Genomic DNA, 26,181 nt, shown 5'->3' with positions numbered 1-26,181 from the left:
GATCCTGCGTTAAAACCGGCAGAAAGTTCCAAGCGGGTAAATAATAGAAGGACCCCGTAGGAGCTCTTAGCGCTGCCCGCAGCTGTTATAGATTGAATCAAAGGAGATCAAACTCTCAACAAAGAAGCTGCGGCTAATGAACAGTGTGCTGCGCTGCACAAAGACAGCTTTCTGCACTGGTGGGAGGCGTGTGATGTAATTACACATAAAACAGATCCGAGCGCCCTTTGCTGCTGTAATTCCGATGCACGCCCCTCGCGTGTTTCCGGCATGCTCGCGCCGGGCAGAATGAAACCACGGCGCCTCCATCCTCTTTCCATCTGCCACGCATCTCTGGCGTGGCAGATCGCCTCCTTCTCCTGTAATGTCGGCCGCCAGTCTCATGCCAGCCTGAAACAAAAGCGATAAAGTGTACTTGAAGTCCTATCAATATAGTGCATGGCTTTAATATAGAACTTGCTGATTAAGTCATATTATTATAATATATTGATTTAATATAGAACTTGATGATAAAGTCATATAATTATTATACATGGCCTTAATATAGAACTTGCATCCTGATGCCCCACGCTTCTGCCTGCTGTAATATTGGCCATTCTGATGCCTCATGCTTCTGCCTGCTGTAATATTGGCCATCATGATGCCTCACGCTTCTGCCTGCTGTAATATTGACCATCCTGATGCCCCACGCTTCTGCCTGCTGTAATATTGGCCATCCTGATGCCTCACGCTTCTGCCTGCTGTAATATTGGCCATCCTGATGCCTCACGCTTCTGCCTGCTGTGGCTGCTGTAATATTGACCATCCTGATGCCCCACGCTTCTGCCTGCTGTAATATTGGCCATCCTGATGCCTCATGCTTCTGCCTGCTGTAATATTGGCTATCCTGATGCCTCACGCTTCTGCCTGCTGTAATATTGGCTATCCTGATGCTTATGCCTGCTGTAATATTGGCTATCCTGATGCCTCACTCTTCTGCCTGCTGTAATATTGGCCATCCTGATGCCTCACGCTTCTGCCTGCTGTAATATTGACCATCCTGATGCCCCACGCCTCTGCCTGCTGTAATATTGGCCATCCTGATGCCCCACGCTTCTGCCTGCTGTAATATTGGCCATCCTGATGCCTCATGCTTCTGCCTGCTGTAATATTGGCTATCCTGATGCCTGACGCTTATGCTTGCTGTAATATTGGCTATCCTGATGCCTCTGCCTGTTGTAATATTGGCTATCCTGATGCCTCACACCTCTGCCTGCTGTAATATTGCCTATCACCCAATTTGATGGCATTCAACGAATCGATCTTGGAAAGATGACAGGCTAATCTGGCCCTATCAGAGTTCAAGCTTGCAAAGTACAGGCTGGCCCATTGTCTGATGAAATCCCCTCACTTGTGGGATGTCCACCCATCTAGAAGGATGACATATACAGAAAAACTGCTGAAGAGATGTTGCTACAGAATAGAAAGAAGCAATCAGGCCACATGACTGCTGCTGCCACGGCGCCATGCTGTGCATGAAACTCTGTGGATGGTGGAGCTCGGCACATGACCGTGTCTCCATTGAGAAAGTTGGCCATATCGTACTTGACGCTCTTCTTCTGCTCTATTCAGTGTAAAGGCGAATATCCATTCTTTTAACTATGGTCAAACTTGACACTATCTCTGTTACATAGTTAGATCAGGCTCAGATCATGTCAAAGTTTTACTTAAAAAACAAGTGCTTAAATCTGCATGCATACTAAAATAATAGGCTTGTCAATGACATATGTCAAAGAATTCATTTTATCTCAGCAACCTGCATTGGGGAGCCAACCGATCAGGAGGCCAGGAACGTGGGTTGAAACTGCCAATCTTAGCATGCGTTCCATGCCACCTGATGGCCCGTTCGCCACCAACCATCTTCCCCCATCCGCCGTTCCCTTTTTTTTCTCAGTTCCCCGTCCTCACTAATCTCTTTTTTGATAGGGCTCAATGGGAATGGGGAAGTAGCTAATAACGGTACTGCAATTTGCGGTACCGTTATTAGCTCTGAAGTCCCTTAGCGGGTCCCATCCATAACGCCTGGTCAGACCAGGCGTTAAAGAAGGGACCCGCTAAGGAACCTCGTAGTAGGGCGGTAAGGGATTACCGGCACCGGTCTCCTTACCGGTGCCCGGTATCCCTTACCGCCCTACTCGTAATGAGGCCCATTGGGTCCGGTTTTGCTTTGAGGGAAAAGAGATTGCATCAACCTCTAAGCCGCCTTTGCCCATGTCCTCAAATTTGGCAAACTTTTCCCAGTTCTTTGACTGATTGGCGTTCTGGGCTTGCGAAGAATTGGAACTCTAACATCACACAACTCTACATCCCCGGTGCTATCTGATTTAACTCCAGTTCCATGGTGTGTGTGTGTGTATGCCTGTGTATGACACAGACATGGGAGGTTCTGATACTGCAAAGTTGCCTGGAGATCAACAGAGCACTGTACACTGGAAGACGGTGTTGCGATACATATCTGGGTAGGGGCCAGGTGAAGCAGGAGCAGTTGGAGAGTTCTATTGGGACCCAGCAGTCAGCAGCTGGTGAGGGGTGCTCATGCTCCGCATGCTGTGCTTTTTGGCATCATGGAGAGGACCCACACCCCGTTCTCTGTGCATTTCTGTAGCAGGGCGGACACTGCTGTATTGCAGCAGTCTCACAGACAAGGATTGCAGAGGTGCTCCTTCCACTCCAAGATCTTCCTGCTCATTCTGCTGCACTCCAATAGGGAAGTGGTGAAGGATCCATTCTCATGCCCTGGACCTGAGATGCCTTTCCTCACCATCTTATCTCCTCCCTCTCTTCTGAGGCTGGGGGCAGCTTTTCCTTCTGTGACACAGCCACCAGATAAGCTGCTTACCGCAACCATCTCTAGTCGACAGTTAAAAGACCACAGCTTCCGCAGCAAGTTTAGCGTATGTGAAACCTTATTGGAGCATAGCGACCTAGCAATCATTCACCAGCAGAGATCGCTGTGATGCATTCATGGAAATAGAGAGGGGACACACAATGCACCCTTGGGAGTGAAGTCCAAATAGATCCATGGAACTCCTGGCAGATGGCTCAGGCCGCTGCTATTTTAGGGGGCAATCAGTCTGCATTAAAGCATGCATGCCCGTGTTCTTACCTGCTATGTCTAGAACGAGTCAAGCGCAAGCAATGGAAAGCGCAAGGCTTTAATGTTTGCTGCGAGGTATGTCTGCAAGTCCCTGATCGCATCTTTTGTAGATACTGAAATCTACACTGAGCTGTCATTTGTCAAAATAATAGTTTTGCTCATAAAAGGGTGGCTAACATTTTCTATCTAGGCTGCCATATTTTGCAACGATTGTGGAAACATAGGAGGGGGCCAAGAAGGAAAAAACGCACGAGTAAAACAAGGTTGTAGGGGTGGCAACGCCTTTAAACTTGTTCTCGTTTTGGACCATGCTGCATTATTTAAACCGAGACACGATATTCAATTTGTAAAGCGTTGTGGTACATTGCCAAGCGCCCTTCCTAAAGGCCACATTGCTGGGCACGGGTGGCGATGAGAAATGAAGCCAGTGTCGATGCTGCGGGAAGGCCAGGCCCAGGGCCGCCGCCATTAGCGGCCTGGGCCGCACAGGGAGCCAGAGCGAGCCATCTATGGCGATGTCGCAGGACAGCCGGTCCGATTGGACGCTGCTGTGGCCTTTGCCGAGCTGGACAGCAGGTGCAGAGCCGCTGACAGGTGCGGATGCCTGGCGTGAGTGGCATAGCTGGTGGCTGGGGATGCGGCCCCGTGGCAGATTGTAAACTGCTGAGCTCTGGCGGAACGGGCGGCCAACTCGCATGCTTTCAGATCACTTGCGGCCCTCGGACGCTCGGCAGCCCCTCCGGGATCCCCCGCGCTCGGAGCGCTGTCCGAGTGGTGCCCACCGATGTTATTATCTGTGAACTCCAGCGAGGCGCGGGGGCTGGAAATGCGATCCTGTCAATTGCGCGATGCCTCGAGAACCTGAAACCAGCCCTGCGGGAGCTGTTTACAGTGTTCTAGCTAAAGGCCGAAAGCTGAGTGAATGCTGCTATGGTGCACAGCTTACACCTGAGTGCTGGCTCTCTAGTCACTGCTTCGCAACACGGCAAATATGGCCCAGCCCTGCTGGAAATCAAAGTAGCACACCTCACACTCTGGACATGCCAAAGATTGCCACACCAGCTGGTAAATGCGTTCTGCTTTCTACTTAATGGTTAGTAGCAGACAGATTCCATTACAGACCTCCTCTCAGCCAATCAAAATGCGAAGAATGCGAGTCCATAATCTCTGGTATAGACCTCATTCCAAACAGTCTTACTGGAGCAGCAGCCGAAAATCAATCACCCCACGTGCTCATAAAATGTAGCCTATTGACTTCTGTAAAGGTCATGCACGCTTCTCTGACTCATAGGTCGCGGGCTTGCGCCGGGCAACCCCTTCAGGGTGTGTCGTTTTGACACAATCGTCACCCATCCAAAGGTCTACAGGGTTCAAAACAAACGAAAAAGTAAAAGATGTTAAGCCCTGGGTTAAACATGTAGGGGCTGACTGGCTAGGTATTTTATTAAAATTAACAAGGGGGGTCCTGGGAGTCCCTCTGCCAGACAATAGTCCTGGTTACGAGCGACTTACCCAGAGTCTTTAGCTCACTATCTTTCACACAGAAGAAATATCCCAAAGTTAGATCCTGTTCCAGGTGTGACTGTAGCATCTAAATGCAGGCCACGTATGTTGCATGGCACCCACGCCAATCAACAGGGCACCCTATAAACGTGCCATTCAACTATTGCATTTAGGCAGTTGCGCCAGTAGGACTTGGGGCCGATTCAGAAAGATACAGATTTACACAAGTCATTTTTACCATGAGCAAAGCACACGCTACACACTTATGGATGGTTATAAACTACAAATGCCCATGGTATTTACAACCACGTCCGGCGGGTGCATAACTTACTTATGGTGTGAATTACACATGAAAACGTGAGTATTCAGAAAGGAAATGCACTTTAGGCAGGGCTGGAGACCATGCGTGTGCCTGCTGTATGCAGTGAATAACATCATACAAAAGTCATAAAGCTAGTATTTTTCTGCAGCCTGGCTAAAACAGATTTTCGCATGGATGGTGCCACTTTCTACTCATATGCTTGTTGCGTCCACATTCCCATCATGGCATCAATTACACCTCGAGCGCTCAGGCGTGGGTTAGCGGGACATAGACATGTGGGAACGTGATCTGATGCACACATGACTGTGAATGCCCATGTACTGTAAGACTTGATGGGTGTTCACCAGCATTTTCTTTGCCCTTGTAACCTTGCCTTAGAACAGCCACTTGCACATGTCTAGATGTGCACGCATACCATTCCCACATAATTGATGCTTACATATTGGAGCTTCATCTTGAGGTGTGATTTAACAATGCATACATGAATACGTGTTCTGTGTATAGGTCACACAGACTAATAAAATACCTAAATTGACAAGGGGGGTCCTGGGAGTCCCTCTGCCAGACATTAGTCATGATTACGAGGGACTTACCCAGAGTCTTTAGCTCACTATCTTTCACAGAAAAAAAATATCCCAAACATATCAGTCTTTGTCCTGCCCTGGGGCAGTCCAGTACCGAAATGCTAGGCAATTCTCCTCTGAACAAGAGTACCAACAGAAATCCCGGACACGTGTTTCAGTCTGGTTGGACCTCATCAGTAGGGTGGATCAGTGCCTCTCTAAGAATAGTGAGCAAGGGGTCCACGTCTGGATTCCCCTAGTAACTTAGGGTGAGACCCAAAGTTACTTAAATATGCAAATTAACAAAGGGGGGTCCTGGGAGTACTCTTGTTCAGAGGAGAATTGGCTAGCATTTCGGTGCTGGACTGCCCCAGGGCAGGACAAAGACTGATATGTTTGGGATATTTCTTCTCTGTGAAAGATAGTGAGCTAGTGAGCTAAAGACTCTGGGTAAATCCCTCGTAACCAGGACTAATGTCTGACAGAGGGACTCCCAGGACCCCCTTGTCAATTTGCATATTTAAGTAAATTTGGGTTTCACCCTAAGTTACTAGGGGAATCCAGACGTGGACCCATTGCTCACTATTCTTAGAGAGGCACAGCTCCTTCCTACTGATGAGGTCCAACCAGACCGAAAAATGTGTCTGGCGATGCTGTTGGTATTCTTGTTCAGAGGAGAATTGCCTAGCATTTCGGTGCTGGACTGCCCCAGGGCAGGACAAAGACTGATATGTTTGGGATATTTCTTTTCTGTGAAAGATAGTGAGCTAAAGACTCTGGGTAAGTCCCTCTTAATCATGACTAATGTCTGGCAGAGGGACTCCCAGGACCCCCCTTGTCAATTTAGGTATTTTATTAGTCTGTGTGACCTATACACAGAACACGTATTCATGTATGCATTGTTAAATCACACCTCAAGATGAAGCTCCAATATGTAAGCATCAATTATGTGGGAATGGTATGCGTGCACATCTAGACATGTGCAAGTGGCTGTTCTAAGGCAAGGTTACAAGGGCAAAGAAAATGCTGGTGAACACCCATCAAGTCTTACAGTACATGGGCATTCACAGTCATGTGTGCATCAGATCACGTTCCCACATGTCTATGTCCCGCTAACCCACGCCTGAGCGCTCGAGGTGTAATTGATGCCATGATGGGAATGTGGACGCAACAAGCATATGAGTAGAAAGTGGCACCATCCATGCGAAAATCTGTTTTAGCCAGGCTGCAGAAAAATACTAGCTTTATGACTTTTGTATGATGTTATTCACTGCATACAGCAGGCACACGCATGGTCTCCAGCCCTGCCTAAAGTGCATTTCCTTTCTGAATACTCACGTTTTCATGTGTAATTCACACCATAAGTAAGTTATGCACCCGCCGGACGTGGTTGTAAATACCATGGGCATTTGTAGTTTATAACCATCCATAAGTGTGTAGCGTGTGCTTTGCTCATGGTAAAAATGACTTGTGTAAATCTGTATCTTTCTGAATCGGCCCCAAGTCCTACTGGCGCAACTGCCTAAATGCAATAGTTGAATGGCACGTTTATAGGGTGCCCTGTTGATTGGCGTGGGTGCCATGCAACATACGTGGCCTGCATTTAGATGCTACAGTCACACCTGGAACAGGATCTAACTTGACATTTTATGACATTATCTTTTGATGCACAAAAGAACTAGAACTTCTGATTGCTGATGGACGCCATCCAACGAGGAAGCGCGATCACGTGGGCTCATGGTATACTGTTGTTTTTGTCTAGCAGATATTTATCTCCTTGTCAAATGAGGAGGAGGAAATTACATACATTAGTTAGAAGCGAGGGCACAGATGACACAGCAGACAATGTGTGTGCATTTCATCGTTGACTCTTGTATCCCAGGTGTTAAGACAATGAAAGTGCGGCTGGCCGTGTGACTCTTCGGCGGTGCAGTGCGCAGCCGCGCGGGGAATCATTGCGTTATCTACGGCTCAGAAACACAGAGGGGGGAAGAGATTTCCATTTGCCATTCACTGTCTTCTTTATGAAAAAGGACCCCCTTTTCATTCTCGTGGGTTTATGGTTCAAGGAGCTAAAGGGTGGGCGGAGTGTACTATACGGTGTTCCCAACCAAATAATAATTGGTTATCAGACCTTTAACATGCACACATCTTTAAATGCGTATATCATATTTACACACACACACACACACACACACATATCTACAACGATAGGTACAGTTATCGATATATACAGATGTATACATCTTAAACTATAGATAGATAGATAGATAGATAGATAGATAGATAGATAGATAGATATAGACACAGATGTAGATTCGATATATTGATGTGTGCGTGTGTGTTTGTAGAATGTGCACAGCACCGCCATCACTGACATGGATACACATATACATGAATATAGATGTTTGGCTAGATCAATGGACTGGTAGAAAGAATAATCATATGTATGAATCTGGATGGATAGATGGATATACAGGCAGCTTGTTACGCGTTTGCCTAGTGAGCATCCCACGCAGTGTCACGGTGCATATGCTTCATCAAGCAGTCAATAGTAACTCAATAGGGGGCAGCTGTGTTTAGAAGGTAGGATATTAAGAGAGTGAGATATTAAAAGATAATTACTGGCTTTCAATTAAGCATTTTTCATTAGAGTCCAGGGGGTGATTATACTATTTTCTGTGCCATGGTGCCAGCTATATGGCGGTAGTGCAGATTTGGAAAGAATTGGTTAGAGGAGTGTCTAAGGTGACCTTGGAGGTGGCGGATCTTGCTTCAGGCAGGGGGCGCTTCCTTGTTGTGGAGCTAGGAGGTGCACCGTCTTCACTCTTGTGCAGGCACAATGGGTCAGAGGTAGCCTAGCCGTTTTGCGCCTGTTTTTAGGTGTGTGGCGGAGTGAGTCATTCTGCCATGCTACGGATGGCAGTGGCGATGAATGGTTTCGAACATTGGAAACTATCAATAAAATTGGTATCTGGTGTGCACTATGGCCCAGCTTTCCTTGGGTTTCGGCAGAGGGTGATCTGGGAAGCTTTATATGGTGCCAGAGACAATTCTCAATCGTTTTTTCACGCCTTTTGGCATTCCATGTTGGAAGGCTTGGCTGGGGCAGCTGCATGTGGCCTGTGCGCTAAAGTCTAGCACGTTAGTCAGGTCCTTGGCAAAGTTTAGCAAAATGTGACAGGAGCCTGTATTGGAAGGTAAGCAGTTGGCAGCGGGCAGAGGTGGCAGTTCATATGGTGGAGGTGGGGTGCTTCATTTCAACCTTGCAAAGAAGACTCCTTTGCTTGGGCAAGGTGCAATGAGATCAGGGTTGAGCACCCTTTGATGCATAGGAAGGTGGGAAGTAAACAATGCCTGTGATGTCAGCTTTGACCTTTATGCAGTGCGTCCCTGTCCAGTATTGGGTAACAGGGAGACGGTCAGTGACAGGCGAGAGGATGAGTCAATGATGGCGCAGCAATGAGTGGTAGGATAGACTATGTCCAACAGAGGCTAATCCACAGGAGGACACATGACCCTAGGAGAGTCTCAGCGATGGATCTCCATCAGGCTGAGTGTATATTTCTAGACCCACCCGAGGCCCCATAGATCCCCCCACATGACAAATAACAAGTTCCATAGGTTGTAGATAGTGAACGCAGTGTTTCAGACTTCAGATCCTGGGGCATCACCTGCGTGCCATTGTATCGAATAAGTAATACTGCAGCCCTTACAAATAAAATGCGAACATCTCTAACACTGTGGCCGGTTTACAGGCCGCATACGATTAATGGAATTCTTCTGAAGCCCAGTGCACCCATTCACATGGCATGGTGGTAGAACACTGCTTAATCAGCTAGCAAGTGAGGGCTGTCCAGGTCAAAACATTTAAAGTATTGATTCATCAGTAAGGTCCCATGCATTAACATGGATTAGTGTTAATTTAACGGTCTATAAAATGAAGCAGTGCATTTCCAAATGATAATACAAGTGTGTGTGTGTGTGTGTGTGTGTTTATGTAGTGTGCGTGTGTGTTTGTGTGTGTGTGTGTGTGTGTGTGTGTGTGTGTGTGTGTGGGTGTGTGTGTGTGTGTGTGGGTGTGTGTGTGTGTGTGTGTGTGTGTGTGTGTGTGTGTGTGTGTTTGTGTGTGTGTGTGTGTGTGTGTGTGTGTGTGTGTGTGTGTGTGTGTGTGTGTGTGGAATAATCGTTGTTGTGCTCTTCATAGCCAAATATGTGTGTTGTGTCATGTTGCCTTTGTAATTCTGAGTTTTTCATACGAATATTCTCAGCAAAAGCATCTTTTTCTCACCCTCTGCACTCCACAATAAGCACTCAATAAACACCCTGTCATTATGCTTTATACGCTGCGTACAACAGATGACTAGTTCTGTCGTTTGTACATTATTCAGTAATGAAAATGCACATGACCGCGCACTGCCAAAAGAGGAACACTTCCTTTTGCATTTTAGAACGTGACCTGTGAAGCAAAATTGGTCTGGCGCAAGTGTGCTGGGCAATTGAGCCAGAGTGGACTGGCCTGTAGGGAACTCTGGGGATTTTCCGGTAGGCCTCTGCACTCTAGGCCGCTTTCTTGTGGTAACCTATTTAATTTCCATATTTTCTCAAAGGAAAAAGTTTGGGCTTGCTGAAAATGTGTAATATGGGGCCACCTTGAACATTATTTCCAGGGTCTATTTTGGTTCCCAGTCCACCCCTGAATTTAGCCTGGTTTGCATGCAATTTTAAGCAGCTGATGAACAAATTTTCTCTGACATTTAATCCAACTTATACCAGTGCAAACATGTCATGGGCCTGTGTGACCAGTGCAGCAGCTGCATCTGCACTCTGAGTGATGAGTGCATGAACCATACTTTACACTTTTTGGTCTGTGCAAATGTAGGTGCAAAATGTTCCTGTCACCGGTGGGAAATTGCCTGTCATTTGTGCAGTGTATGGATCCAGCCCAAAGTACCATTCTCTGCCAAAGGCGGGCGAGGATTCTCATGCACAAATCTTCCTAGCTCTGAAGGTTGCTGAAAAACATTTGACTTTCTGTGCAAATGTAGGTGCAAAATGTACCTGTCACCGATGGGAAATTGCCTGTCACTTGTGCAGTGTATGGGATACAGCCCAAAGTACCATTCTCTGCCGAAGGCGGGCGAGAATTCCCATGTATAAATCTTCCTAGCTCTGAAGGTTGCTGAAAAACATTTGGCTTTCTGCAATTGGGGTTTTCAAACAGCTGTGCTTGTCAAAATGGAAAAGAAAAACCTAAAATGAACAGGTTCCTCCTACACATGTCATACTTAATAGCTGGTGTAAGTTTAGTCCACATAAATGCAAAATGTGTAAGTCTCTTTCAGTCCATAGGCTCTCCAAAATCAACAAATTGTTATGCTGAGCACCCCCCAGCTGGATGCTTTCGTCAGGCCATTCAACATACCCCGGCATGTGTATGGTAATATTGGGTGTGGTGCAATGGACAGACTTAAAATAGGACATGTCTACAGTTGTGAAGGGGGAACGGACGGTAGGTTCTCCGCTCTTTACTCTGACTGGAGATTGCCTGTTGGGGATCCGACAAGCGGGCCCAGCTGACAGCGTCAGTTAAGGGCAGGGGCGAATTTTAAATGGCTGCCTGCTGACCTCGCCCTGCAATGTCCAATGGTTTCCAATAGGCTGCATCTACATCACTGAGCTTCATAAAGGCTGATGTCTTGGGTGGTCAATGCGGTAGATGGTAGCTTGGATATATGGCAAGTGCTGCTCCAACACCTTTCTCTACTCATAGTTCAGATGTCCTCCAGACATGCAAGGCAGGGCTCACCAAAATGTGTTGGGATCCAGAATATTGGGATTCTCCTTAAAGTATGTGTAGCTCACCCTTCCCGCTACTCGTCTCCACTCTAACCAAACCCCTCCACCCTGAGGACCAGCCATCACAGAGGTAGTGTGATATGTTGGCCGACGATGAATCACGCGTTGATGACTGCTGGATATCATAGAGCTGCCAATCACCACACCATGCCTTCAACGAGTCCAAACAATGCTGATGGGACGGTGCACTAGAGACGAGTCCTTCGGGGCAATCTTACCTTTGAGAGAATTCTGCGCATCTTGTAATGTGTGGACTCCACCTGTGGTTGCATTTGATTGGCTGGGTCTTTCAGTGCAGCAGGACTGATTCCACTCCTGGTGTGTATCGCGTTCGATTTCCTCAGCTGTACTGATTGATGCCAGTATCATAGGAGGTTGGGCCCTGTCTGCGGCTGCATTGAGAAGACCCTTGCGCCAGAGGGCTGCAGGCAGGCTGTGCACTGGTTTGGGCAGTAAAGATCAGGGGTCAAGTCCTAAAAATTAAAGTGGGGGGACTCACTAACAGACAAATGAGATGTGACGTCACCAGAAATTATCATATCAAGGTGAAATATGCACATTTCATTAAATTGGCTTTGCATAACCACCCAAATTGCACAATTGCATTTGCCTTTCATAAAATCAACACACACACAAAACCAAGAGAGGATATTTTCTTCTAATACTGTTTTTGAAAACGTTAAAAGGTGTGCATGTTTTAAACTCCATGAACCATTGCAAATGTTTTCCCTAGGACTGCAGTATCGAAATGGGACATTTCACCTTTAGTTATTTGTTATTCTTCATCAGGTTACATAGTGCAGTGGTGAAGTGTCTTGTCTACCAACCGACGAAGTGGTTTGATCGCTGAGGTCAGCTTTAATTCATACATTTAAAGAGGACATTCAATGTTTCACATTTTAGCTGGGGGGGGCTGAGTCCCCCCTCTGAATAAAGTGGGTGGACTCCGTCCCCCTGCGTGTACCCTCGACTTGAGCCCTGGTAAAGATGCAAAGCAGGCAATCGTGTTGACTAAAGTTCCTAACTCTGCTTTGCAGCCCGTCTACAGGTTTGAACTTTGCAAATTGTGTATTTCAGACATTGAGAAAGAAGGGCCTCAATGGCTGTGACAGCCCAGACCCCGATGCAGACGATTCAGTAGGTCACAGCCCTGAGTCCGAGGACAAGTACAGGAAAATTAACGAAGATATTGATTTAATGATCAGCAGGCAAAGATTGTGTGTAAGTATGGCGAGCATCTTTTTCATATTTTTACTTTTTGATATTTCTCTGAACCTGGCAGGCATTGAACAAGAAAGAAAACAAAGGCTCTGACAGCCCCGACCCCGACTCCTCTTATGCTCTCACCCCACGCACTGAAGAAAAGTATAAACAAATTAATGAAGAATTTGATAATATGATCAAGACACATAAAATACCTGTAAGTACCTAAGGCTAGTTGTCCCGGCTGCTGAAAAGTGCTGCAGTAACCAACCTTAACCCTTGCAGTGCTAGATCCCTATTAAAAGCATTCCAGCTAAGAACACCCTAACGATCACACACATATTAACTTCTGCACAGCAAAATCAAATAGGTGATTATATTTAAGGTCTATTGATTGGAAACATTCTGTGCAATCACGCCCAATTATAATAATGAGATTGCACGTATATACTTAACGTTTGATTTCTGTCCATTTAGCTGTGACAGTTGCCATGTCAACTATCCCATGCGCTATTTTTTTTTTTTTTAATAAAATGTGATTTCTGCTTTTACACTGTCATAGTTGTCATGTCAGCCAGTCCATGGACTATATTTGATGACAAGTTGGGCCCAAATATTCATGACAACGTGTTTGCATAATTGGATCCAGATAGGGGCGCACAACACACTGCGTGCAAGCGTGCCGACCACACCACAGTCACACAGGATTCAAAGCTCGTGTCCGTGGCTGCCGAGCAGCACATGCATGAGGGCCCCTCGGTACAATGTAGGAATGTGTTGTGTGTTGGCGTGATTTTACCGCTTCCGCAGAGACTCCTCCGCTTTGCCTTCACCAACATTCATGCTTTCCTATTTACTTAATCAAAGTGCCCCTTAACAACAGCGAAGGGTCTCATTTTTCCATCCGCTCCTGCTATGACAGCTTTCCAGAGTGACGTGGAAGACGCTTTGAGTCCAAGGCTTTAAATCATTTCCTAATAGACACTATGTCACCAATCAATTACTCCTATTAGTGCTTAATACTGCGTTTTTAGTTTTGCCTATAAGAGGGCGCTTCAGTGCCACCTCTAAGCCGAAAGGAATGCATTGGGAGTGCAGTTATGGAGAGATGGCCTATGAGAAGGGAGGCAATGCTTGTAGGTCTTATTTGGTTATTTACCGAGCCATTGACTGCCCATCGCCAAACAAGTCCCCATGGCCATTCCCACCCATTTCCTACCCCTCCCTGCCCAAAACACACCCTCCAGGGATCTCTTTTGAGCTACATTGATCAAGCCTTAAAATCAAACTGTGCACTCGAAGTGGCTGCCAGAGATTTTCAAAGCAGTATTCTGAAAGCAAATCATTTAATTGGTACTATAAACATGTGACTGGTGTAATAAAAATGTCTTAACCAAGTCTGCATTCAACCACTTGATTCATAATCAATATGCGTGTCCTTCACTGAAGTCCTGTTAAAAAAAAGAATTGGCCAAGCCAACAGTTTCGGCTTGTATATAGGTATTAGACAGGCATTTGCCAGTTTCTGCTATCATGTGCCCGGTCACGAGGTCCATGTCCAAGCTTCTACCATTAATGGCCAGTTAATACCCTTAAGGAAATGCTTGGAAAATGCCTTTCCTATGTCTACAGAAAAGCCCGAATTGCTGGCATTGCCAATTCTTGTTTAATTAATGCTTCATTCAGGATAGCGTCAGCACAAGGAATATTGGCTACTCACGGTGGGGCGCCATGGATCTGCACCCTGCCCGTTGAGTGTAATGATCATACAGCTTTTGCGTAAAAGTACATAATGCAGTTGTGTGAGGCTAAAGCAGATACCACTATGTTTCCTGGAATGCTTACCAAAGTTTCAATATTCCTCAATTCCCCTCAGGTTCCCAAAACTATTATTTGGACGTGAAAGACACAGAAATGTCTGAGCTTCTGTCCACTGTAGTTAAGACCGACCCCAGATTGAAATGACAGCCATAGCTCTGTGATTACCATATCTGAGTCACGGAAAGATGCAATCATCTATTGCAGGCGTCTCCCAAGTCCGCTTCTTCGTAGACACAACCAAAACAGATTTTTGGGGTAACCATTGACTATGGGATCCATTTTCCAAATCCTTGGAGAGTAAGAGCAAGGCATAGCCCCTACGCCTAAATGATGAATGCCTTGTTTTCTGCTCCGGGGGATTTCCAAAGGTTTTGCTGGTGGAGTGGGGTCATGGAACGGGAGTTTGCCTGCCTGTTCCACTACACCTGCGATACTGCCTGATTTTACAGTAGCCTGATAGCTTCATGATGGTGTAAAACCAATGGACTCCTAGGAAATCTGCCTGCTCTGCGCACCTGCTTAAAGTAGGCTCTTTTCATTGGAATCCACCATACATGCTGCTTGCCAGGAGTAAATGGCAGGTATTTTGCCACTTTTCATTTACACATCTTGTAAATGTGCACTCAAGCACACGTAAGTGCTACAGTTGAAGGTGCCCTCCACGCAATTACCACTTTTTGCAAAGCGCCCCCATGCAAACTGCTACTGAGATTGAGTGCATTGAAATGTACATTTTGTGAATAGCCTAAAAATATTGGCTGAATTTGGCTCTTCAGGACAGAACCCGGTCTGCTGTTTGCCCCCCCCCCCTTCTTACCCAAATTCCAAATGTGTCACTAAGCCAATGAGTTGCCCACTGCCTCAGTGGCCCCGTGATCAACGAGGCCTGTGATTTCTAACAGTCTCATGCCTTGCCAGACATTAAAGAGAAATAACAACGCATGCGCTATGTGCTTGCCTTGGTGTTCCACTCGCGTGCTTGCACACATCTGTACACACGCTGCGCATTGTACGCATGCCGATGCTGCACTGTGGTGGGGAATCGTTTTTGGAATAGTAATGTTGGTGAACAATGTCATCTATTCATACACAAGAGGGTCTCCAAAGCCCTTGCAAAGGTGGCCTAAACAGCTTGTAAGTCACTATTAACTCATGACTGATCAATACCTTTGTGTAAATCTACTCGGCATGTATGTGATGTACCTACTTAATCATGAAGGTCTTCTGGAATGTATTTAAACACATGTTCACATTATACGATGCACAGCATTGCAGAATGCTTTAAAATATGCTAGGTGTGGCTAAATACTGAATTGGTCAGTAATGTAACACAGGAAGTCTGTATAAACATCTCCAGGAGTCTGGAACCGGAAGTGCCACGTGATCTCTAGTCTTGTCAATGGCTCCCCTGATAAGCAACGTTAACAGCAGCCGAGTGAAGACAAAGACACAAAGTAGAAGGGGGTCACATTCGGGGATGTCATGGCCATGGTGTCCAGTGCAGCCATCGCAGAGTTGGGATACGCCTGGATTGTTTCCTTTTCGCTCACTGTCACACACAAGCACAGCTATTGATGTCATTTGTGGGCCACTGACATTGCTCCTGTAGCGTTGAAAGTATTAAGGGCCCGATTCATGGAACTTTTTGCACGGTTCAATGTGTCGCAGAGCTTTGCAAAGTGTATTTTTCCAGTGCAAAGTGAATTTGAACTGGTGCAAAAGTGGTGCAAAGTCACTTTGCACTGCAAAAATACTCTTTGCACAGTTCCATGAAGCAGGTGCGTCGGCAGTGCAAAGTAAGTTTTCAGCAGTGCAAATTCACTTTGAACCGTGCAAATAATTCCATTAATCGGGCCCTTTATGTTCGTGGGGTTTTCTGAAGCCGAGTGACTGCCCCCCTAGTGCAAGAGGGGAATGTCTGAGGAGCATTAAGGGAAGATCAGCTGAAGGGACGGGGGTCGGTACAGATGGGTGGCGATGATCTTCTGGCCAATGAATATGGGAGTCCCCCAATTAAGAGGATTCACTTATCGCACACCTTGCGACTTTAGGAATTCAATGCAACTATGTGTGGAGCCCTTCAATGCGTAACTACCGCCCTCCTATTGTCCTGTTTATACGCGGGGATTGAGAATGCTCCTACGGGTTAACACCCTTCTTTCATTCTACACTTCCTATCACTTGGTAAGAAGCGATGATTCATATAGTAAGAGGGCAAAGGCTCCTATGCCGCTTCCCCCCTAAGATAGCGACGTGCAGGGAGCCGCGAATAACTGGTGACCATGTTTAGTGAAAGCAAGATTCGGCTGCCCAATGGAGCATGAGAATAGAAGAAGGACAATCAAGAGGAAAGGCAGGGATTGAGGACCACTAGAGAACGGCAACAAGTCCACGCTTACTTCTCGATCAGAAATGTGAACGGGGACGTGGTAAGGGCAGGAAATATTTTGTAAAAATGCACCTGCAGACGAGTGACCCAGCATATCAGAGCAGACCTCGTAGTGAGTGCGTGGACGTTGAATCTCCTCTGATTGTCTTCCCCTCTACAACCTTCTGTCTGTCCTTCAACCATTCAGATGCTTCTCCGCATCTTCCCCAAACCCTCGCGCTCCATCATCATAGGATAAAAGGCTCAGTACGGGCCGGTTTCAGAGGGCCGCCTCCAGCAACGCGCACGTCTATATAAATACATATGTTTCAAGTACGACGGGATTCTGGAGAATTGAATATACCACTTCCGTAAGCTTCCAGCGCTCATCCGTGATGTACGCTAACGGCCTCATTATGAGTGTGGCGCTAGTGGTAAAAAGGCCTTACTTTAAAATATGCCCTTATTACCACTCTGGCAAATTCAGACTATTATAAGTCCCCTGCTTTTGTGCGGAGCTGATTACCTTCATGCAAGTATATTACCCTAGGCAGTATTGCCCAGGTGGTATTAACACATGAAGTAATACTACATGGACTCGGAAATGTGGAATAACTGTAAATCATGCAGACCCTGCCCCTTGCCAGGTCTCAGCCACGTGCAGTAGCAACAGTGGAGTTTAGGAAACGCTACCAATCACGTGGTGAGGCCCATCCTCCTGAATACACAGCTGGTCTACTTGATGCAAGAAACTAGAGGCCCAGTAATACCACTGAAATGTAGGTTGCATGACATCGCCAATGCCTCACATTACAAAGGTAGCGGTACTTGTGAAATGCCACCCTTCAGAGAAAGGTGCTTCCGCATCACCGCGTCGGCATTAGCCGCACATGCTGTAGGCCTCGCGTGTTTTTTCCACATAGGTTGATGGCTGGAGATGATACAAATGGGAGGAACTCATGAAAGGCTTCCTCAACCAACTCAACATGACATCGCACAGATACACAGAATACACTTACAAATGCAGATGGGACCCCCCACCGTGGGTGGGAACCAAAAGTGCAAAACAAAGACAGCCGTGGGAGAAAGAGGCGCAGAGAGGCGTAGATAGGTGGCAGTGCAGAAAAGCCAGGGCCTTTCAACTCTTTCATGGGGGCCAAGCTGCTGCTGCCTAGTCCACAATTCTTTGATTCAGTGCATCACATACGCGCTTTGCAGTACACATGTTCCAGGCTTGCTTTGCTGGTGCCCTCAGACCATCACTTCCCTCAGTCCTTGTAGAATCCAGCAGCATTCTTATAACCTCATTGCCTTTTTACTCCAGTTTCCACTAACTTAGCAGATTGCTGACAAAGAATGCCTAACAGTTTTCTGTGGATATTTAGCACTTCTGCTCCCTGCTGGCTGCCTTTCTGTGTTCTGTGGCGAGGACAATAAACCTGCCCCAAGATAATCTGCAGCTATTCCTCCCTCGCCCTATTCCTTTATCTCTCCATTATAATCGATGCACCCCTCTGGTGCCTCCGACTAGTTGCATCAGCTGCAAGCCACGGGTCCCCTAGACATCATTAGGAAATTGGCCCTCATGAGCCATGACATATCTTTAGTCAGCCCCGGGGAAAGCTCATGCTGGACATGCTTACACAGAAGCTTAGTGCAATACGTCTGGAAAATATTGCTGAAGGCCAATATTATAGATGCTAATTTCCCATTGTGGGTCAGTGTGCTGCAGCTCATCTGGTGTGCATTTGATTGTTAATGTGCAACATTCATTCATAGACTTCAGGGGAACACAATCTAGCGACTCCGATTGCAGCTGATAAATGTTCAGGACACTGGAGATCCTGGAATGTAACGTGCCTTTTTTCCTTCTACTATGTCCTGTTTACACCTCTAGCGTGAGAGCGTTCAATGGCGGAAGCATGCCGCGAAGCCATGGCGTGCATTGCTGCAACAAGTGACGCCCGCAGGGTCTCCCCAATGAATGGCCTTTCCTAGGCACCACATCCAACACGATCCTATTTTCCACATGTGCAGCTTCCCCGCCCCCCCCCCCCACCCCCCTCCTCAGTGTCCGCCACACGGCACTCCTCAGCAGACACACTCTGAGCTCTGGCTACTGTGCATCTGTCTTCTAGCCACCCACCAACACCCAGAGCCGCCCATGTTGACTTGTTGCCCCGTTCTTTCTGGGTGCCACCCTCAGTCCCGGGAGGATAGCTCAGGGGCAACGTGCTCGTCTGGGAAGCAAGACGACGCGGAGAAACACAGGTTCGATCCCCGGGTGCGCACTTAGAAACCTCTGGGTATTAAGCGCATTATAAATAACCTATCATAATTATAATCCATGGAAATGCATTGGGGCCTGCTCCTGATCTCTGGCTTCAATCTGCTGAGCAGCAATTAAATCAATTAGATAACTGAGAAAGGGGAGACATATGTGTTTTTGTGGTGAAGAACCTGAAGGGAAAACAACCAAAGGAAGAGTAGAAGAGTCAAAAAGCATCAGCAGAAAACACAGTTGTTAGCTTACGTGATGGGAGTGGGGGAATGGTTGAAAGGCACAGGTGTACGTGCTCTGAGGCACACACACCTGTCATGGGAAATTACACTGTCCAAAATAAAAGCAGCCTCTTCCATCCCCTGCTTACCCTGCCTTCTTGGACCCTAAAGAGCACGAATACCCAGTGGACGAGCCTACTATGTAACAACTGCTGGACCCATAAGCATGCAAAATGCCATAACCGACCCACCGACCCTGCATAGTGAGCTAGACCACACCGTTTGCAAGTGTTGGCAATGAAAGGCCGTAGGATTTTATTGATAGAGATATAGTTATGGAATAATAACAACAATCACATATCCATATGATATACTTTTGGGCACCGGGTCCAGAGGTAGCCCCCTCTGGCCCGTGCCGCCTTTCCTGTCCCACGACTTGTTGTGGACACTGTACAGTGCCCTGTACCTCTTTTTCCTTTGTTCGTCTCCCTTCTTTTCGAGGGTGGGAGGGTTTTGCGGAAAAGGAGGAAGAAATGGAAGACACTGAGTTCACAGTGTACCTCCAGCCTGTTTGAGTCCCCGTTCAGGGTCTACAAACAGATTGTGTTTTTCTGTTGAGCTGGAAGCTCTTTTTATAAGACCCAGGGCAAGCCCTGGGTCTTTGAAGTGTATCTGTTGGGGGCTGACCCAGCCTCCAGGCCGGCAGATCCGACTGTCTGTCCCCCCAGGCGGGGGTGGGAGAGGTGGTTCCTCCTCTCTCTACCTGCCTATGTTAGATCCTTAGGGCGCTTAGCACCCTGCTGCTTATTGGAAGGGTGAGGTGCTTTTCTCACCTCCCCCTTCCTTTGCTTTGTCCTGGAGGGAGACTGCTGTCTCCTGGCTAAGTGGTGGAGTGGAGAGGGGCCAGGTCCAGATAGTGGGGGGAGCTGGCCCTCTCCCAGGTTGCTGGATGGTACCAGCAGTTACCCTGCCTCGCTTTGGGAGGCCCGACAGCATTGCCCAGGCTACATCTTCCCGCGTTCCTCTGAGCGCTTGGCTGAGTGTAGGGAATGAGAATGGCCAGTGCTTTAAGTGGGAGACTAAATCGAGGGGGGGGCTCTAGTTAGGGGGCGTACTTAGCCCAGACTCCCTAAGTAGAGCTCCCCTTGCCTAACAGGGGGTGGGGGCCTGGTAACAGCAGGAGAGCTGGGGCGCACTGGCATTATTACCTTTGGTGTGCCAAGTCCCTCCTTTTTGTTCCAAATCACGGGCTCTGAGCCTCGCTGGGTCGGAGCCTGTAATTAAGAAATAAAAGGAGATGCTGAGAGCACCAAAGGTATGACACCAGTGCGCCCCAGCTCTCCATCTGTGTCTTAATGAGGAGCTAATCCCCAGCAGTAAACCCTTTCATTCAAGGATGTGGTTAAAGGGCTGTCAGTGTGGGGGGGGGGTCACAGACCCCCACAGGCACCTCTTGAACCATGCTTCTCCTTCAGTGAAAGGGCTGTCTGCTGGGTGTTGGCTCTTTACTCAGAAAAAAGGAGAGGCCAGGCAACCCAGCCTTCCTTCTCTTTCTGAGTAAAGACACAACATGAAGCAGGCAGCCTGTTTACTGGAAGGGCTGCACGGTTGAAGCGCTGCCTGCAGGTGTCCGCACTTTGGATTAGAAAAAGAATAGGCAACAAAGCTTGTTTTTCTAATCTGAAGTGCTAACACCTGCATGAAGCCATTAAACCATGCAGCGCTTTGGCTAAACAGGGTTTTAGGGGTCAGGAGCCCTTTTTGAAGAGTGCCGGGGTTCTGACCTGCTAGCCAATGCCCACTTAAAAACCCGGGGAAGGCAGTGTAGAGCATTCGCTGAAATGGCTCAGGTGTGCTTAACATGATAGAGTTTGTTGGGCAGTAGTGGAAGCGGACATACAGGTGTTTTAGTTCTACCACGTGAGAAGGTCTACAGCATCTTAATAATGCAAGCAGGCTGGTGGGCACCTTACCAAGGATGGGTTGGCTGCATGAAACAATGGAATATGCATGACCACAAATATGCATAAAGATAGCTTAGTGACTTGAGCACTGCTGTGTTTAACATGCTGGCCACAGCAGGCAACCCTTTCATTCATGGAGCCACATGGTTAAAGGGCTGCCTGCAAGGTCCCGACTTCCTAGATAGCCTTTCCTACAATGCAGAGAAAACGAACGGCATGTTACATGGAGTTATTTACAGCGCCATAAATTGGAAAAGTTACAGCGACGAGCGCTAAATGAAGAAAATATAGAATTATTCTGGAGATTTGCCAGTCTTCCACTGCTCAGCTGCAGTCCTTTGTTTTTGATGCATCGGGTTTTTGGAAGGAGGGAGCTCATTACAAAGCAGATGAATCGAGGGGATCAGCATGTGCTACTTGCCTGTGACCCCAAATGGCCTCAGGCAGGTGCAGCAACACGTGCTGTGAGTGCTGCACTTGAAGAGCCTAGTGAAAACATTGCAGAGACGAGTGGGGCTGCAAAGCTCGCGCTAAACATGCGTCCTACTTATCTCCAAACAAGACGCCACAGTTGCTTTGGGTGGGAATTCTCGTGCACCTGTGGAAGAGCATGGGACCTCCGAAGGAAAATAAAGGGAAGGGGGGGGGGGGCAACTGTTCCCTTCTCGGACATTTCCAGTGGAAAACACCCTTTTCTTCAAAGGGTTCCATATTCAGCTATCACTGCTTTTTTGCATTTTTTTTCATTTGCCTGGTGAAAACGTATTTCTGCTTTGAAAATCCCATGGGAAACTCTTTACATAGCACATGACTTGATAAAGTAGGGTTCTTCAGAGCGAGAAAGAAAAAAAGACAGAGAGTGAAGGAGGTGGGGCGAGAGAAAGCTAAAACCTGTGCACGGCCAGGCTTTCATGTGCATCAAAGCACAGAAAAGCCGATTGGCGAGTGCAAGGTTTTATGATTCACTCAGGGGAGCCAAAGCTCGGCCTTTTTGATATTGTTTTGCCAGGACATGGCAATTTCCAAAGGCAAACCTGAAAGTCGGCTAACAAGGAGTTATACAAGATCAGGGCCTAGCTGATGAGAAGTAGCACTCCAAGTATTTATTGCGGCAGAATTCCAGGCCTGCACGCTTCAAACAGAGAGAACAGAGCGTTTTCCTATGGGATTGCGCCATTATAAAACACTATGTTTCCATCCATCAGACTGTCATTAGAGAGGGCAGGCTGAAATAAAGGATTAGAACCCTGACACCCCCAAATACTGGGCCTGGGCATGTGAATGGGCGTGCAAATTGCGCACAACTGTGCGAAAGGATTTCCTCACTCGTGTGTAATTCACGTGCCCTGCAACACACGCACGTGCGGCGTGTCCCAGTGCCAGGACCGTAATCACTCTTGTGCGAATGCTGTAGCCAACACACCGTTGGTGACTGCTTCACCGCGAGCGCATGTGTTCTTTTTCTGTTTTACTGGACACGCACGTTTCCATAATGACACGCCAGCCGTGTTATCAAATCCAATGAACACAGACTTAAAAAGGAAACGGCAGATTCTGCATTTTTCAAATCAGATCGGAAAAATATAAAAACAGAAGCAATAGTTACTTCGTTTTTTGTTCTCTCATGCTGTATATACTGACTGTGCATTAAACACAATCTGGTGTTAAGTATTTCAGTTGTATATACAACAGCAAGTGTGTGACTTATTTTTGAGTAATTGAATTCAAGCTTTCGATTTTTTTTTTTTTTTTGTTGCAAACATGTTCCCTTCAATGTATCAGTGGCCCCTGAATTTGGTTGTAAATGCGAGTCGCCCCGCGTAGGCCTTTGCCCGCTTTACATCACATGGCCAACCCACACAGCCTCATCACAGCGTCAATGTATGCTTTTGGGTCCGCCATCTCTGCTCTTGCTTGGCAGAACATATGATTACACCTTTGTAAAGCACACAGGATGGCACTGTTAGGTACCATAGAAGAGTAAGAGGATGCCAGCGCGTCCCTGTTATTGCCAATCTATGACTGGATCTAGAAAGTCAAACCCATGCCATTGTGCTGAAGAGTTGTAAACGCTTTGGTGTTATAAATGACAACAGACTTGCCAGTGAAGAGTCCCAGGATGCGCATTAGATACTCCTTCTGATAGAGATGCGCGCGTCTCTTGAGGTTTCTGCTCTATGTTCGCCTGCACCACATGGTTTGTATAGAGTCCCCTGCTAGCCCCCATCAGGCCACAGTTGCTGTTTCCACTGAGCTCTAGGGAGGAAAGTGGTGTTTTCGATCACGTGCATCATCTGAGACGCAGGGCTCAAATTCGAGATACAGGGGCTCAAAACCCAGTGGTATGTCCCCCTTAGTCTCTTCATTTAAACCTTCATCTAGCTCTGGTGGGGTCCACCTTGTCAGTGACTGATCAGATAATACCTCCCTTCTCGGACACTCAAGTCATGATGATCTCATTCAAAAGAACCTTGAGGGGATATGTGCAATGTGGAGCGTAGCCCTTCTCGCGCAGAGAGCTTCCCTCAGTCAGATGTGTCTCTCAGACAAAGTGCCAATCATGTTCCATGACTGCAGACCAGCTTGCTGGGCACATATTGAAAGACTCCCTTGTAATGGGAAGGACTCCTGACATTAAGTTTCACTTTTTTTTAGCAGCGTAATCTGTTTTATAGCCCACAACCACTAAGCCTTCTCACCGCATTCCTTTGAAGTAAGCTCCCAACTTCCTCTCACAACAAGTAACACTCCAACTCCCCTCATTCAACTCCATCTCTGAACATGAACCTTCCTGCCGCTTGTCCTCCAGCAGAAATGTCATTTCTTCCCTTGATCCTTGTCAGCCCTAACTCTTCAACAGGTTTGCACCCATCCTCCACAATTGGCTACACCATGTACTCAGTTCTCCCCTGCTCCAGAAATTACTCTCACTTCCTTCAAACAAGTTTCATCACACATCTTCTGGAATAAACGCCCCTAGACCCTACAATAATAACACATTATTGATCAATCTCCAATCTCCCCTTCCAACCAATAGGAAGGACCCAGGCGGTAAGGGGTTTAAGGCGGCGTTAACAGCGCCGACCCTTACCGCCTGATTCCGAGGTACCTTAGCGCCATGGAGGATTTAACACCTGCTTTTAGCAGATGTTAAAATCCATGGCGCTAAGGCACCTTGTTGTTAATTACGCCACCGTAATTTACGGTGGCGTAATTAACGCCTTCCCCACTCCCATTATGCTCTATGGGGCAAAAATGGGAATGGGGAAGGGTAAATGGGTTAATGGAGACTTACCGCCCCGCCAACCTCGGAATGGGGCGGTAAATCCGCCAACCACCATGGTGTAAACGTAGTTTACGCCATGGTGGTAAAGGTACGACCCAGGCAGTAACTTGCCGCCTAGGTCGTAATGAGGCCCATACTCTTCACGATCTTTGTGGTTCAACAATTCGAAACATATGCCATGCATAACGAACATATCACAGAGTGCGCGGCAGGATCCTCCCATTTTTGCTTTACTCAATCTGTCCTCACTTCTTTCATGGATGGTATGCATGTACTCGCCATTGAAAGTCGAGATGACAGCTTAATACTGCCGGGCCAGGTGGCTACAACGGACACTTTCAACCACCGTATTCTTCTATCGACCCACTGTAGTTGTTGGTGTTCTGTACCCTCCTGGATCACTCCCTTCCTTTCTGCAGGGTCACACACCATCGCACTCCAGTTTTCCAATCCAAGCCACAACACCGATTTTGTGGAGAACCACAATGGTCATTGCTCTGTCAATTTTCCTGAATACCAACCCTTCCCCATACTGTATATCATTGATTAGTTTGGCCTCCGTTCCTGCTCGTATACCCATTACACACAGGTTCCCGACAGGATTGACAAAGTCCTCAATTCCACCTACGTCAACATCCAACACTATAAGACGATTGACTTGGGTTGATTGTAACATAGGATAATGTAAATAGTATTTTATACGAAGACAGGCCCACCATATTAGTGACACGCAGAGGTCCCACTCGTGCTCAAGAGCCCACATAGTATCGGCCTTTCTCCTCCCGATCTCCATCTCTAGGATCAAACCCCTCCTCCCTTGCTTCAACCATAAACCTTGGCATCTGGATCATCTTACTGAGAATCTATTCATAGAATGTGTTGAGATCTTCCCTATCCTTCCACTGCTGGCAGGTAATCCTGTATGTCTGTTTCCCAACAGGGGACTCCTTTCTCACCCCCCTTCTCAAACTCTATGTTCCCTTTCCCTGTGTCATGCTCCCTTTCTGATGGCATACTGAAGATTCTGGTATTCAGCCTATTTTGAGCATGACCCTCAGGTGCACCCACTTTTGGATGCGCTAAAGGAGCCCTGTGGCTTTGTTCTCCTTTTTGTGACTCCCTACTTTTTGTCTCTTGTGCACAGGGACACCCCCATATCTCCAGTTGCCTTTTTTTGAGGAGGGTCTGTTCCTTGTTTGTATTCGGACAGATGTGAAGGCAACCCCCCCCATACCAGCATGATTTTGCCCTCGGCTCAGGTCAAGCTTCATAGAATCACCCCACAGTAACCCTGCCTGCTGTAAGATGAACAGGTACCATCTGTGAATCTTCACACTCTCAGGAAAGCCCTTTGTTGTTTGATTTGCCATCATCCCAGCCACAGAAGACTAAGGACTCATTCTTCTTGACACCAACACGCCATTCCCATCACACCAGAGTTCCCTGCAATCAATTGACGTCCAGGTTCCAAACACACATAGACGTCAAGTCTCTCTGTGCGGTGAACATAGCCTTCAAAAATCGAGGCCCATCTTTCATAATCCCAAAACCACTGCTCCCCAGCCAAAAGCATTCACTTCTCCTCAGCCAACCTTCTCCTGCCGCTGCATTTCAGGATATCTCTCCGCAGAGCACACGCATTCCTCATTCTAAC

At 47.2% G+C, this 26,181-nt stretch overlaps 1 protein-coding gene across 12 annotated transcripts in view; it reads left to right on the top strand.

The window, feature by feature from the left end:
* Positions 1-26,181, top strand: part of MEF2C (myocyte enhancer factor 2C) — a 597,063-nt gene that overhangs the window by 490,391 nt on the left and 80,491 nt on the right. For 9 of the 12 annotated variants that reach the window (XM_069627597.1, XM_069627604.1, XM_069627603.1 and 6 more), the window contains one exon: positions 12,461-12,604. In XM_069627597.1, coding sequence (XP_069483698.1) covers positions 12,461-12,604 — 144 coding nt within the window. Of the gene's footprint in view, positions 1-12,460; positions 12,605-12,665; positions 12,804-26,181 lie in introns of all 12 variants that reach the window. The other 3 variants (XM_069627607.1, XM_069627602.1, XM_069627600.1) reach the window with 1 other exon arrangement.

The sequence above is a fragment of the Ambystoma mexicanum genome, chromosome 6p (genome assembly GCF_040938575.1).
Source record: "Ambystoma mexicanum isolate Mex_15411 chromosome 6p, UKY_AmexF1_1, whole genome shotgun sequence".
NCBI lineage: Eukaryota > Metazoa > Chordata > Amphibia > Caudata > Ambystomatidae > Ambystoma > Ambystoma mexicanum.
This window is presented reverse-complemented; position numbering and strand designations above follow the sequence as displayed.